The 15,100-nt window shown below is 49.9% G+C and overlaps 1 protein-coding gene across 4 annotated transcripts in view; it reads right to left on the bottom strand.

The window, feature by feature from the left end:
• FOXN3 (forkhead box N3) overlaps positions 1-12,742 on the bottom strand; it is a 115,141-nt gene extending 102,399 nt beyond the window's left edge. For 2 of the 4 annotated variants that reach the window (XM_042814174.1, XM_042814173.1), the window contains exon 1: positions 9,908-10,464. In XM_042814174.1, the coding sequence (XP_042670108.1) occupies positions 9,908-10,450 (543 nt within the window). In that variant the 5' untranslated portion in view covers positions 10,451-10,464. Of the gene's footprint in view, positions 1-9,907; positions 10,465-12,417; positions 12,439-12,662 lie in introns of those variants that run through there. The other 2 variants (XM_042814175.1, XM_042814176.1) reach the window with 2 other exon arrangements.
• Between the last annotated feature and the right edge of the window lie 2,358 nt (positions 12,743-15,100).

Consider the following 15,100-nt stretch of genomic DNA (forward strand, 5'->3'; position numbering starts at 1 on the left):
AAAATCCCATTTGTCTCAATAGCTGGGAGCTAGCTTCTTCAGTGCAATTTATCTCTTTATGACAGCTTCTTTCCTCTGTTGTACAGCCCAAAGTCTAAAAAGCACTAGAACTTGAAATAAATTGGAAAAACAAAACCAAAAAAAAAAACAACCCTATTCTTACAACAGTGAGGGCTGCGTATTAAGCACTGAGCCCTGAGAGAAAACATTGATCTCTAGGGAAGGGGGGCAAGAGAGAGAAAAGCCAAATTAATTAGTGCAATGAGGCAATTATGTAACAATAATGTGTATTGTCAATTGCCAGAACAGAAAAACAAAGCACTTGCCTGGTCCCACTATCTCAGCCACTCCAACCCCATAACTTCTAGTCCCTCCCAGCAAAACACCTACATCTGCAATCCCTGTAAACCAATGAATCATTTATACCTCCGATCCACGGCACGGAAGTACTTCAAGAAAGGTGAATGAATGCAAGAATCCTACCATTATTTTCACTGAAGTTTACAACTGAATGCAATCTGCAAAGGCGATTCCTACAGGATGAAATGCCTTTTGACCCAGGAGCTCTATACCATTTTTTTCTCCAAGCCTGGGCGTAACTGCAGCTCCAGCTTAGCCTGCATCATGCAGTTCTCACATCCATCAAGCATTCCTCTCCAAAGACTTGGCAGCGTTCCTAAGAGCAGTGAGGATCCCTGGACATGTGGTTTCCCTGCTGTAGGGCTGGAGAAGGCTGCACACAGACAGACTGTACAAGATAGTGACACTGAAGAGAAATTTTGCAAAAACAGTTATCCTGCATGGAAAGGATTTTATTCTTAAAGACAAACCATGTGAAACAATTAGTTGTATCCGACAATTTAAGGAGAACTGACCTAACTGCAAAACTGCAGCTTTCATTACATTCTGTATCACTTACTCCTAACAATGACAATTACCTCCTTCCTCCTTATCTAAAAGCAGAGCATTTCAAAACCTCCTGCCCAATTCAGAAAGAGCATGCATAACCTTCCCACTCTGCACCTTTCAAATGAAAGGGTGAGGAAAACAGACAAATATGAAAATGAAAGCTTGAGACAAGGCATGTCAGTACCCAATCCCAGCCTTTATTAACCCCCACAGCCCCTACCAGTTCCACTGGAGGCTTTTCTTTCCACAGTAAGATCAGAAAAACATTTGCCATAGTTAACACATCTCAGTGAGTACCCTCCCACAGTAGGCAAACATGGGATCTCATAAATACAGCTCTGGAGCAGAGCCTAATTTTCTGCTGATTGCTTAAATTAGTGAGAAATAGTGTGAATTCTGCTGTTAGTATTCAACTAGATTCTCTTGTGCAAAATCCCATAGATAAGTTTCTGCCCTACGCAGTGCCAGAGACACTTCTCTGCTATTCAGATTTCCCCATACAGACTTCCATTCATTCCTCTGCTTATCAACAGGTGTTTTTCAGCAACTTACACTGCTGCTTCGGAATCCTGGTAGTACTCAACTACTGGCAAATTGCAACTGTTCACTGCTGCAATGAAATGCAACAATTCAGCATGCAGGAGATAGAGTTTGGGCATCTTAAGTCTCTGGACAGCAATCTGGTCTCTTTCCTACCGTATCAAGGAAAATCCCCCTCACATTTAAGATCCCTGGAATGAGTCCTCTCACAAACTCCTACACCAGTTTCCAGGGTAAAGTTTTCATAACGCCCAGAATGGAATTTGAAAAACATAACTAATACATTAAAATGTACCGTCTCCAAAATGACTATTATGGATAACTGAGTAAGAGCCAGAGACATCATTTATGGCTACAATTGCTGCTTTCTGCAGCCCTCAGCTGTCTGGTATTTACCCAAGAGTAAACCAAAAGCAGCTCCCCTGAAATTGAGAGTCCAAACTGGTGGAGAACAGAAAAAAAACAAGTAACATTTCAGGTTTAAAAGGGCCTATTAAAAACAGGAAAAAATACTAATGCTAAAGTAGTTGGGTCACTGCCCCTGCCTGCTTCCACACCTCATGCACCTCAGTCCACTGGTGAGCCCGAGGCCACTCGCATCCACAAGATATGACGGGTTGTGGTGACGCAAGCTGAGCAGCTGTTGTGTACATAAATCTTGACAGCACTGGCCCCTCTCTCCTACCTGCAGCATCTTTCAGTCCCTGAACTGAGCAGGTGTCCCACTTCTGGCCAGTGCTGAGGCACAAGAGGTGCGGAACAGCTGGGAGAGGGGCAGAGACTCACTGGAAACTGAGCTGAACGGCAGGTATTGGGAAAGCAGTTAGCTACCAGAGAACTAAAGCTATACTGCTGAATCGTAAGAAGCCAGCTACTGATGCTGAAGAAAGCAAAATCTCATAGTTCTTAACAAATTTCTCCTTTACAATCAACTATCTTGAGCTTAAATACCAGAAAACCAGCAACATGCATATGTGTTTCATTAAAGCAAACTTTCTTCACTAACTTCTTTTGCATGGCGGTCAGGAAAGCTGCACTGGTTCAAAATACCAGATGATGAATCAAACGATAAGAGCAAATACTCAGAGAGGGAAAACCTAATTAGCTTAAAAAAATACATAGCAGTGTGCAGTGCAATGCTTCCCAGAGGCTCACTGAGCAATACTTAACCAGATGCAGTTGCATGGTTTTTTTGAAGGAAAACTGTCCACACATGTAACTGCAGCATAGTGCACTGCATTGTTGCAGCTACATGGGTTGTCTGCACCTTGCCTTATCCAGCAATGTTCTGCCATTCTCAACAAGACAAAAGTCAGTTACTTCTAGTTCTAGACACTGAGTCACCACTAATCAATACACAATTACAACAAAAAAATTAAAAATAGAGTCAGACTGGGCTTCTTTTCCATGCGGATTTCAGCTTGGACCATTTACCTAGATTTACCATGAAGACACAGCAACAAGACAGCTGAAAATAATTCAGAAGGCGGCAGTGAGCTGCAGGCCCAGCAGGCCAACATCTGAACAACTGAACAGAAAACAGAGCTGCGCAGCAACCTGCTACCAGCCCATCCTGCACACAGCAAGGAAGGCTCCTCAGCACCTCACAGGCTGCCTCAGGCTGCCCAAGCAGCACTCACAGTCACACCACTCAATCACCACCAGCTCTTCTAAAAGCTTCTCAAGAGGTCTTTACCCAGGCATGAGGCTGTGCAGCACAACCCGCTGCTCTGCTTCAGCCAGCAGGAAGCATTCCGCTTCCCTCTCAGGGAAAGAGGAAGTCCAAGGGACACACACACAGTAGCTAAAATGGATACTTTGCTGTTTTGGTGAAGAACTGAAGTGTGAACATTCAGCCAGATGAGAAAGCCCAGTGAGTCCTTACTTCCCAGCCTGCTGCTCAGCTGCACATCAACCCCTCTCCACAGGACACTCCCTGCAGTTCCCCAGGGGTCAGCATTTCCTCATGGGCACGTAAGGCACTGCACAGCGCTGAATTCTAGCCCAGTGCTGTACTCAGAGCACAGAGTGGCTGCAGAGCCAGACTGGGACTGTGGGTCTGCAGAGCTCTGTTATCTCCCCAGGAAGAAGGAAGAAGCACTGGGGGGCAGCGAGGAAATAAGACAGCTGCACAGAAAAGCCTGACAACTGATTTTGTGGAGATCCTTCCTCAGCAGTATCCTCTCAAAACAGCTTTTGAGAGGATATCCAGCACAGCTCCCTCAGAACTATCTCCACTGCTCACGTCCCCACAGCCCTGCCCACCCTCTGCTCCAGCTCTAAGCTGCCAGCTGCTGCATATCTGAATGGAGCTCAGCCCACTCTTGTGCTGCCGCAGGTACCACTTGACCACAGAGACCACAAGCCAAGCAGGGAGCTGAAAAAGAACCAACCAAATCAGCCCACTGAAAAACAATCCCACTGAAAACAGTTCTCCAGCAGCTCACTGCACAGTGACACAGGTGCTGGGAGAAGCTGGAGAGGGGTCGCAGAGTGACCCTGGAGAAGAGGGGGCTCATCTGTATATCAAAGGCTGTTGGGGGGTTGTGCCTAATGCTGGCAGCCTGCACTTGGCTCAGTTTAAACCAGCTGTGAAGCATCCTCAACACTGGCCCCTTGAACAACTACTCCCAGGGGAAAACCAAAGCCAACATCTTTAGAAGAAGAAAGGGAGTCTCTTTCTCCTGGAGGCATTCGGAGCCTGCCTGGCTATGTCCCTTTGCTGAGGGTGTCTACTGAGCACAGGCTGGACTGAGTGATCTCTGGGGCTCCTCTAAGCCCCAACCCCATGATCTCACGTGTGCCCTGTTCTCCCTGTGGGGCTGGCCTCCGTCAGGCCTCTGCTGTCACTGCCCCTTGGGCACCTCAGCCAAAGGTACTCCCCAGCCGCCCCTGTCATAGCTCCCTCAGTTGTGTCAGCACCACTGACTGCTGGGCTGTGACCTGAATTGAGGAACTGAGCTGAAAAGCAACTTGAGAATTCAAAAAGAGAGGAAAAAAAGTCCAGCTGGATCTGATCTGCAACTAGATCCAGGGCTGGTCGCTGAAATGCCAAAGCGTGTCAGCACACTGCTGGAGCATGCAGCCCAGAACAGGGAGGAGCTGTGGCTGACAGCTCGCACCACCCGGCCCGCACAGCCCAGGCACAGTGCATGCAGAGCAGCCCAGCTCTGCTCTCGTGTCCAAGCCCCACAGCACTAACACACCTCACCATGTCTGCGTGGGTCAGCTTCCCCCAAATAACCAGGAGGCCAACTGCCTGTCAGTGTACATTCAGAGCCCACCACAGCTCCCCAGGATGGGGACAGCCCACTGCCTATCTTCTATAAGGGTCAGCTAACACCGGTAACTGAGACAGGAGGTGCAGAGGTCTCTGGATATTGCCAGCTTCTTGAGAAAAAGAAACTAATTATGCGCCGTACAGCTCTAAACCAGCACACACACGCAGTCTCTACTGCAAAAAATAAGCAATGATGTAGTCAACCAGCTGGAAGCCAGCTAAGTGGAAGAGTATTTCCATGCAGAGCTTTAGGAAATCTATTATTTAAATATTCTGTATAATTCCTTGCTTTTGCACTTCAAAAACAAAGCTGAAAGGGTTCAAGACAGCTCTCCACAAACTGTCTAGTATCCAGAAATTCTGTATTAGAGGAAGTTTCTAGAAACTGCTATGATTTCTCTACAAGGAGATGACTCTGTTTGCTTCAAAAAATAATTTGAAGGGAACATTTCTGGTGGCTGAGAGCATATATATGACAGACTGAGATATAAGAAAATTGATCTGGGGTTAAGCACAACAAATTCTAATTTAAAAAACCCACACTTTTCTTTCAACAATCTGGGACATTAACAATTGGATCTGCTCATTTAGGACATCATTTTATTAAAGGCGTCAGCATCATTTGAAGTCCTTAACATGAGTCTGAAGGGTTTTTCCACTGTAGTTCCAACCAGACGTTACAAACCCAATGCAATTCTGATGCTTGTGCGATGTGGGTCAGGAGAGGTGGTAACTGTATTAGAACTGAAGGAGATTGTTTCCGTACCCAGAGGGCCACACAGCTTTCAAAGGACATCCTCCTGAAGTTAGCAGAGGGAGGATACTGCCACGTATACCACCTTCGTGTGTATGCAGATTGGATTAAGAGATCTCATAATAAAGAACAATCAGACTGCCTTGCTTCTCACACCAGTTATCTCTTACCTTCCTGCAGGGCTTTACCTGTCAAAGGCCCAGGCAGTATCACCTCAGAGGAAGCATGCTGGCTGCAGGGTCTTCTCAGAAGTTCCCATGCTGCACGTGAGGTCCCACCAGCTCCCTGGCCATGGCACAGACCAAGCTACATGGCATGAGGACATCCCACACATTCCAGTAACTCAGGAGACCTCGGGTCCCACAGCCCACTCCAGACAGAGAAGCAGCCTTGCTGGATCTCTGTGACCTCGTTATGATCCATGTACTTCTAAGAATAACCTCAATATAAAGTAAGAAGAATTTTCTTCTCCCATCCCCATATCATGTCCATTACTTTCATTACATTTTTATTGAGATATTTTTATTGAGACATCCCTCAGCACAAGCACCAAACAAACCCTGAATATCTTGAATTTCCCTAGCATGCACCCAGCTCGGAACACGTGCACGTTTCTCTGCCTCAGATGAGCAGGGCAGACACAAAGAGGAGCCCACTCTGCAGGAAGGATATCTGGAGCAGCACAGACCGGGCAAACAAAGGCAGCAGAGCACAAGGCACAGGACGAGAGCTTCCTTTTCCATAGCTGGGCTGCTGAGTGAGACCAAAAAACTGCAGAGAAGCCAGTGATGCCAAGCATCTTTCTCCTGCATCCACTCACGTTTGATAATAACTGTCAGCAAAGTTTGCATTCATAAAAGGCACAGATTGATCACACGCCCTGAAAACACAACCTTAGTGGCCTCTGCTCAAAGCAGGAATCCCTACATGGGTAATAATAATAATACAGATCTTCAAGGAGAAAAAAAATGGGGCTTATCGCAAAATATTTCAACAGACCCTTAGCTACAGCAGCACTAGTGGGCGCAGCTATAATTACAGCAAACCTACATAATGCGTCTGAACTAGCTTAGCCCTTTCCCTGCGAGCAGAGGAGCTGCCACATCAGTAACTCCGTTGCTAGGGCAACTGCTTACTTTCCATATCAACTGCAAACGCGTTGCTATGGAGACGCATATACAAGAAAAATTCCTCTCCACAGCCAAGGACCAGATGGCAGGGAAGTCAGAGAAGTCACGGGCTGAGGGCTGTGCTAACCGGGACGCACACTAGAGGACATTTAGATCTGTGTGCTCACGATAGGATTAATCTGAATGACTGAATTCACAAGTCCAGCAGTATAAACAAAGCCAGGGAACTCCTCTTGTGCTCCCCATCATGTGACATTTTATGCTCCGGCCAACTATTATTAAACTGCTGAGCTCAATGCAAAGAGGTTTGCACAATCAAGGGCTCAGCGTTTTCCCTTCTTCAGCCCTCCTGCCTGCCTCAAGCCAGCAGCAAAGTTACACGCGGTCACTGTCGCCTTGCCCAGGAAGCCTGATGGCACGGCAGCTCTGTGCACTGCAGCAACACATAAGCACAGCTGGGGATAAAACGTCTGCTCCCTCAGAAGATCCAGAACAGGGTAAGCTGGAAATTTCTTTCCATTGCAAGGATCTCACATTTTAGGAAATGCGAGCATCTCACATCACAAAAGGCGAGCATTCACACACATGCAAGAGCTGCAGGCTATTAAATACGTATTTAGCCCCATGAATATAAATGAGCGAGCCCAAGACTGAGGGAACTACTATGTAGAGGGAATCCAAAAAAGAATTAAGTGTTCAGCAGAACTTTTTTTAGAAAAACCATTACCAAAAGGCTATACAAACAAACAGTGGAAAGCACAACTCAGAGAGGAAAGCTTCTAGCTTTCCAGCGTGTGTCAGCGCACATCAGCTAGCAAATGCCTGCAATTCCCAGCACTGATTAACTCCTTCCCTGCACGCCATGTTTCGGAGCCCAGCTTGTTAGGATTTCAGAGATGCCATTTGCCAAATGTTTTTTGTCACATACAAACAGTAAGACAAGCACACTCTAAACCTGTAACTTGCAGAATGTGGCAACGAACTGGAAGAAGTGGCATGGGATGATTCCCTGTAATGGAGAGTTAACCCAACCCCGAGGTCCAAGGAACCCTATGAGATTTGCAGGCTGCTGTCAGCAACAGAGCTGCTTGCTCTGAGGCACTCGAACTAACTCTGGAGGTGTGTGAGAGCACATGAATGTCTTTCAAAGCCAGCAGTTGGAGGTTAGTGCTTTCCAAGTCCACAATTAGCTGTCAGGCACCTGATTCAGCAACCCGCTCTCAGTGCCAGCTCTGCACTCCCGTCCCCACCTGCCACGTCCCTTGGCCAGGACGTGAGTTAAGCGACCTGACTTTGTGCATTTTAAGTTTCAGATTCTCTTCTCAGTTACCTTAATGCTGGCTACCAGCAGGGTGACTGCATAGTTATTAAGAGCTCAGGAGCATGAAAAGATGGAAGGAATTATTTTTCACATCCTATGCTTTTCTAGGGAAGTCTAAAACCCCACCTTGTTACTTCCACAGGCAAGGGCTCTCCCCACACCTTACTGTCTTGCTGTTCAACCACGGCTGTAATCAAGAATTCAAGACATAGGTGACTACTCATGTATTGTGCTTCTCCCCTTCCCCATGGAGAAGTGCTTCATGGTATGGCTCTTGTGATCTTAGAAGGCTGCGGATATTCGACAGATATGCATGAAGACAGGTTCCTCATAGGAAGGAAACGGTAATTTAAATAGTCAGCTTGTAAACAAAGGAAGGGGACAGAACAAATGGCAGCACTAAACACATGCCTTGCCAGTTACGGCACTGGTCGTTTTTTTTAACATGTGCTGTGTGTTAAGGTTTCTTATGGCCTGGGAAAGGATCATAAAAGGTTGGTGTGGCCCTTGCTATTATAGTCTTGCTTCCAAACAAGAATTTGAGGCTCTGGCTTACATGAAACAAGATCCAGTTCAGGAACAGGTTTTTTAATCTCGCACACAATCGTTCACAGCAACGAATTTATAAAAATACCAACATACAGCATGTGGTCTCCAATACGTGGACAGTGGATTTCAAGGAATGACATTGAAAAAAAAAATAGTAAGAAACCAGTAATTTAAGAAAGTAAAGCCTTAAGGAAAAGCAAATTAAGTAATCTTAAATAAAAAGTTGTTAGCTTAGGGTAATGTAAGACTCTTCATCCAGAAAATACCTTCTACTCCAGAGTATTTAAAGTTAAATCGCACCCAAACTATGGAGAACAGCACCACCAACAGAAGTCTCGCTCCAGGGTAACCAGTTACAAGACTATCACAGCACTAACTTAACTGAAATACAGCAGCTGAGAGCACCTATTATTTCTGCCAGAAAAAAAAGTGCTCCCTTTCTGATCTTCAGCCAACTGCAGAGCAGCCAGCGACGTGATTCTACCTGCTATTTAGTTCACCAACCTGTGGGAAGGACTGTGAAATTAATCTGCAGGCCGGTATTTTTATCAGTATGCTCGTACTTTGCCAAAGATTCATCCCAGATCGCAGGTTCTGGAGCCCGCCCCCTCCAGAAAATGCTATCTGCTCCCAGTCTGGTTTATGCAATAGAAGGTTATGCAAAGTCCTGCCTCCGCGGCGCGGCTCGTTTCCCCATTCCCTCGCACACAGCCTCTTCCTGCAGATGCAGCTGAGGATTCAGCAATGAAACCAGACAGCAACAGCAGAGATCTGAAAGCAACAATCTGCTCCCCAGACTTCTGCCACTGCACTGTTCTCAGAAGCGGCAAAACTCCAGAGACAGAATGGCTGAGTTTCTGGTAACTTTCACCTCTGATGCCAGACCTATCTGCTCTGTTTGAAGAGTTTCTGTTTCTACTTGTAAGAGAATGAAGCTTCGCCCTTACAATTCAGTACTACTTCTACTCATTTAGGAAAATAAAGAAAAAAAACCCTCTTTTCTGAGTACAACACAGATCGGGGAAAAAAGAGATGGCCTCTTACGTAAGGCATACCCTTTCACTATATGTTTGTATAAGCCAAGAACAGCAAGCAGCCTATTTATAACATGATTACATTCATCTAGTAGAGCTGGAAACCATTACCACAGCACGGTAACTAAAAACAATATTTAACCACTATGCATGAAGACACCAGCTGGGGAGCAAAGAAAACACACACACCGACTGCTTTCTTGCTGATGTCTAGACAATGAATTTAATAAAATCAGAATGAGCCATGCTAAAGAAATGCTGTTTTTCTGAATGTAATGAACTGCGTTACCAGGGACAGCGCTGTGTATTCTACATTTTACAGTTATGAATACGTACTGGGATAAGCCGGTGAGTTTTATCACAGACAGGCCTCCACAGTTGCAAACTTACCTGACTTCTGTCTTTGTCCACTTTCTTAAAACACTTATTCAAGGACAGATTATGCCTTACAGAATTTTTCCATCCAGTAGGAGCGTTTGCAAAATACGGAAAGTGTTCTAAAATCCAGTTGTATATATCCTTTACAGGCAGTCTTTTGGTTGGCGAGTCCTCGATGGCCATAAATATGAGGCAGCTAAAGGAGTAAGGAGGTTTGCAGTTGGGGTTCTGCTTGGCATCGTAGGGCATGTCCGAATGGGCGGGGGACGGAGGCGTGTCATCACCAATGTCCTGAACGGGGCTGACGCTTCGTAACACCGAGTCCCCAAAGCTCTTCAGCAAGTTCTTGCTCTCGTGTAACCAGTTCAAGTTAGTTAGTTCTTCATCTTCCATGGCCCCTTTATCTAATCTGATGGCAGGCAAAGAGAAATCTAGGTCCTCGTCATCGTGAAGTGCCTTTGACAAATCGCTATCTTGGTACCGCTGGCTCAGTCCGCTGGGAACGCTGATTCCTGAGCCCTCCGGCTTCTTGCTGGGAGGCATGACTGGACCCATTGAGGCAGAGGCTCCTGAGAGTCCCACACCGGGGGGAAAAGAAACAGAAAAAAAGTTATTAGCTGGTAAAGGTACCGCATAACATTTTGACAGCTTTTCCCCACCAGCTGCTTGGCCTCATGCCATCTGTTTTAGAAACAACAGACCCACGTTAAAGCTCACTCCCAAACTCTGGGTAAAATAACCTGAAGTCAAGGCAAGTAAAGAACTTTCAATACATGGAATGATATGATAATGCCAATACGCCTCAGTTCTCTCTGTACTTGAAGCCTTACACAGGAAATCCTAGGGACACACTCCTTTAATAATGAATATGTGTATCAAATCATTGAATACTCCGATCATATCACTTTAATAAGCATGTAAATTTAATTTTTTTTTAAAAAAAGAGGGCTTAGGTGCAGTTGCTTCAGATTAAGTTCAGCTGTTTCAGTCTTGAGGGCAACACAACAGCTCTGTAATAAAGGCACTGGCTGAGGGCTCGCGCAGACAGGCACCAAATCCAACTACAGGCACTGCTGCAGCAGAACTTGCAAAGCAGAACAGGAGGGAGGGAAAGCAGCACACAGTAGCTTTGGGACCAGGGCCAATACACAGGGAAACAAGCGCCAGAGGAATAGAGCACTTTAAAAGTGTATGTAAACAGAGAGGGCTTTAACCTGCACTGAGCTGCCCTGAGCCGTGGCCCAAGGCAGGCAGGAGGTGCTGGGAGCTGAGCGCAGGTTGAGCTGACAGGGATGGGGGGACCCAGGCAGCCAGGAAGGATGGAGATGGGAGCAGCGTGTGAGCAGCAGCAGCACTGCAGGAGCAGCACAGCTTCCCTGCCTCTGCCATGCAGTAAAAGTGCCAGGACTGAGGAGTGGGGGCACGGCCAGCTGCGAAATAAACACTGGTGAGGATCAATGCATTTCAACAGCAGGCAGTCTCCTGCACCAGTGCAGAGATCCCCTGCATCCAGGGGACCACTGACACAATTCCTACAGTCACACTCGATACCGTACTAAAGGGCAAAAAGCACAGGCGGCAGCAAAACAAGCAGTGCATCTATCAGGAAAAATGGGAGGAGAGCCGTTCTGGGAAAGAAAATCAACGGACTTCTTTTAAAGGTTACAGAAAAGTGAAAAAGAGAAGTTCTTCGGGTCTTCCTCCATATACTTCCAATCGACGCGGCCATTACCGAAGCAGAAAGGCACGGCAGAGGTACAGCCGCCACACGGCCGCCCGCTGGGCCGCGGCTGCCGGAGGAAACGAACTGCGCCGGAGCTCCGCCGGCCCCGGGCGGGCACTGCCCTGCGGCGCAGCGCAACTTCGGCTCCGGATGGAAGTTGCGTCCCAGGAGCTTCGGAACAGGGAATTACGCGACGGCTGACAGTAAAGTAATGTAATTGCGCCGTCACCATGACAACACGCTGCTCTCTTTCTGTTTAATTCGCTTATTTCGGCGCCCCCCCGAAGGGCCGCCCCGCGCCCGCCCTCCCGTTCCCGGACGGGAGCAGCCCGGCGGGGCCGAAGCCTCAAGCACCGAGGCGGCACTCGGTACCCGGCCCGGGGGGCGGCGGGGCCGCATCTCCCGGCGGGCTGGCTCGGCCCTAGGAAAGGACGCGAACACGGACACGAGAAGGAATTCGGCGGCCGCCTCTCCCCGCCACCAGACAAAGGAGCGGCGCTCACAGGGGGGCCCGCGACGGAGCGAGCATTTTTAACCCGCCGCCAACCGCGGGCGCTCGGCGGGGTGCGCGCAGCCTCCCGCAGCCGGGGCCCCGCGCGGCGCCGGGGTTGCGCGGCGGCCGCTGAGACGACGCGGGGGAAGGAGGGGGGAGGGGGCGGCCCCCGCGCACCGCTCCCACCGCACTCGCCGCCCGGGCGGGGGGCGCCCGCCCATTGGCCGGCGACGCAGCCAATCAATGCCGTTGCTAGGCGACCGGCGCAGCTCAAGGGCGGGCGGGGGAGGCCGGCGGCGCGCATACCTCCAATGCTGGCCAGATGTCAGCGGCCCTCCGCCCCGCGTCGGGACGGCAACTTCTGCCCGCGCCCGGCGCGTCGCTCCGGACGGGCCCTCGGCCGCGCGCCGGCACCCCGAGTCCCACCCGGGCAGCCCGGAGCGAGGCCCCACGGTCCGGCCCGGCTGCAGGGTCACGGCGGCGCGCGCGCCAACTCCCGGCCAAGTTGCGGCGGGGCCCCGCGGGCGGCGGCGGCGGCAGCCGGGGCTCACCTGGCGGGGGGCGGCCTCAGCGCGGTCCTTCCATGGCTGCGGCGCAAACTTTCATCTGACGGAGGCGGGCATGGTGCGCTCCGCCTCAGCCCGAGCCCCGAGCGCGCCGCGGGGGTCCCGGCGCGGGGCGCTCCGCCGCCTGCATGGGCTCGGCCGCACCGCCCCCCACCCCGCGCCGCCGGGCAGCGGTCCGCCCGGCGCGAGCCGAAGAGCGAGAAATTGTTTCCACCGCAAACAAAAAAGGCGACACATGACCAGGGAGGAGGGGAGAGAGGGAAAACGTGGGCCGGGCCACCGCGCCGGGAGAGCCGTGGAAGGGAGGGAGGAAAGGAGGGAGGGCCCCAGCGGGGGGAGGGCGGGCGGCGCTGCGGGCGGGGGCGGGACGCGGCGGAGAGGCGCGGAGCCTCTGCTCAGCGCCGGATCGGGGGCCGCTCCACCGTGCTACCGGCGGCGGCTGCGCGAGGGGCCACGGCCCCGGCGGGCGGAGCGGGGCCCGGGGTACCTCTGCCGCGGGCGGCCGGCAGCCGCGCCCCGCCGGGAGCCACGCGGCTGAACCCCGAGCGGCGCCGCGGCCTCGAGCGGCTGGCGGGCACCGAGCCGCAAGCGCGGGCACGGGCGGGCTGCCCCTCGGTCCCGTCCCGCAGCGCCGGCCCGCTCCCAGCCGGCGGCCGACTCCTGCGGAGGACGGCAGAGCCCGCGAGCCCCCGGGGCTGCGCCTGTCTGCAAACGCGGCCGGTACGGCGCCGTGCCGGGCTCCTCGGACGGCGGTCTCCGGGCTGCGGCCCTGCTCGGTTCCACCTTGGCACAGCCGCACGGCCCTGGCTGCGAGCCCACCGCTACTTCCGCGGAAAACGAACCGAAGCAGCACAGTTGATTCCCGCGGCCCATAGAACTGTGCTCTAAAATTAGGCCCGATTTCGTCCCAGTGAAGTTATCCTGACATAACTAGTATCAAACTCGATTAACAAAACCAACCTTAGCACGCCCCTCTTAGACCAAGGGGAGTGACCTAACTTAATCTAACACGAAAAAGCAGCTGCCCAGTACAGACGGTGCCAGTTGCGCTGCAACCTCCTGCGTACTGCGCATTTGATCTTGCAGCTTCTGAGTGTCACAGCACTAAAGCACCTCCAAAATAGGTACCAGAAATTGTACCTGAGCCACAAAAACCAAGCGTTTTCCTCCCTGAGTAAGCGAGGCTTGCAGATTTAGCATACTTGTAAATTAATTTTCCTGTCAATACAGAAAAGGCCTGTTGCTCAAATGCACAGTGTGTGTTAGCACAGGAACACGTACAGAGCTTACATGCAAGTCGTTCCTAAGCCAAGAGGAAAAGCATTTTAGCAGTTTTACTTAGAAAAGTTAGGACAGCTGGCCCAAGACCTTACAGGCCTGCACAGTGTTCACCCTGCTTAGCTGGGATCATTACTAGGTTCCATCGCATTTCTTTGCTATTTTCTGAGGTATCGGTTACCTTTTTCAATCTCTGCCATCTGCAAAAATTTTAGACGACAGACCACTTAGTTCTCAAAGCACAAAGCCAAAACACATCTCATCCATTCTCTCAAACAAGCCATTCAGCCATTCCTGCCATAACTCACTCAGACCTCCTTTTGCCGACAGCCTCCCCTCCCCAACCCAGCGAGCTGCTCTTTCGCATTCTTGCATATTTGCAGAAGGACCCGCCAGCAGCTGGATTGCAGCAGGCAGATAAGAGCTGGGGCAGCAGAGCCACACTGCCAGCTGTGCCCTCTGACCGCCCCAGCACTCAGAGTCAGCAGACCATCAGTGTGCACAGCTCTTATCTCATGGCCATTTTTGTTTGTAACCCAAACTAAATTAGTAAGCCATCATGCCACTCATCTGAATTTACCCCATATGCTTTGTGAATCAACATGTCTCCTTACCAACTAGCACAGAGATCTGTCACATTTATCTTCACTTGCAAAGTCAAGAGTCTGAGTATTTGGAGAAGAATTCAGCTAATGAGAAGTGCTCCCAAAGGGAGAAGGGGGAAGACTCATGGGACACAGCATGGTATAAAAGAGGATATTGCATCTTGCGCAGAACCTTATTATGTATATGTTCTATTCAGGTATACAGCTTATTTCTGCTCAAAATTAATGGCAAAATTCCCCGTTAGTGCTGATACAATGAGATCAGTTTCACACCAAGGCAAGCCACCAAATTTACTTGGGTACTGATTTCACCATTTCTTACACAGAGGTAATACTAACTCATTTAGCAAAAGATTGGCAACATCGACAGATGAAAACTATTTGTACATCAAGACCAAAGTATATGCCGTACTAAAGGGCAAACAGAAGTCCCAACAGTGGAGCACTGCACTTTAACCTCATGGGCTAATATACAACAGTCTAATCTTTCCACTCAGATTTCAGAATACCAACTGCAGATGTTTCAGTATCTTATTTAAC

Source organism: Centrocercus urophasianus, unplaced genomic scaffold, assembly GCF_019232065.1.
Source record: "Centrocercus urophasianus isolate 14NV4802_14NV808 unplaced genomic scaffold, USGS_Curo_1.0 seq_14, whole genome shotgun sequence".
In the NCBI taxonomy this organism is placed as follows: Eukaryota; Metazoa; Chordata; class Aves; order Galliformes; family Phasianidae; genus Centrocercus; species Centrocercus urophasianus.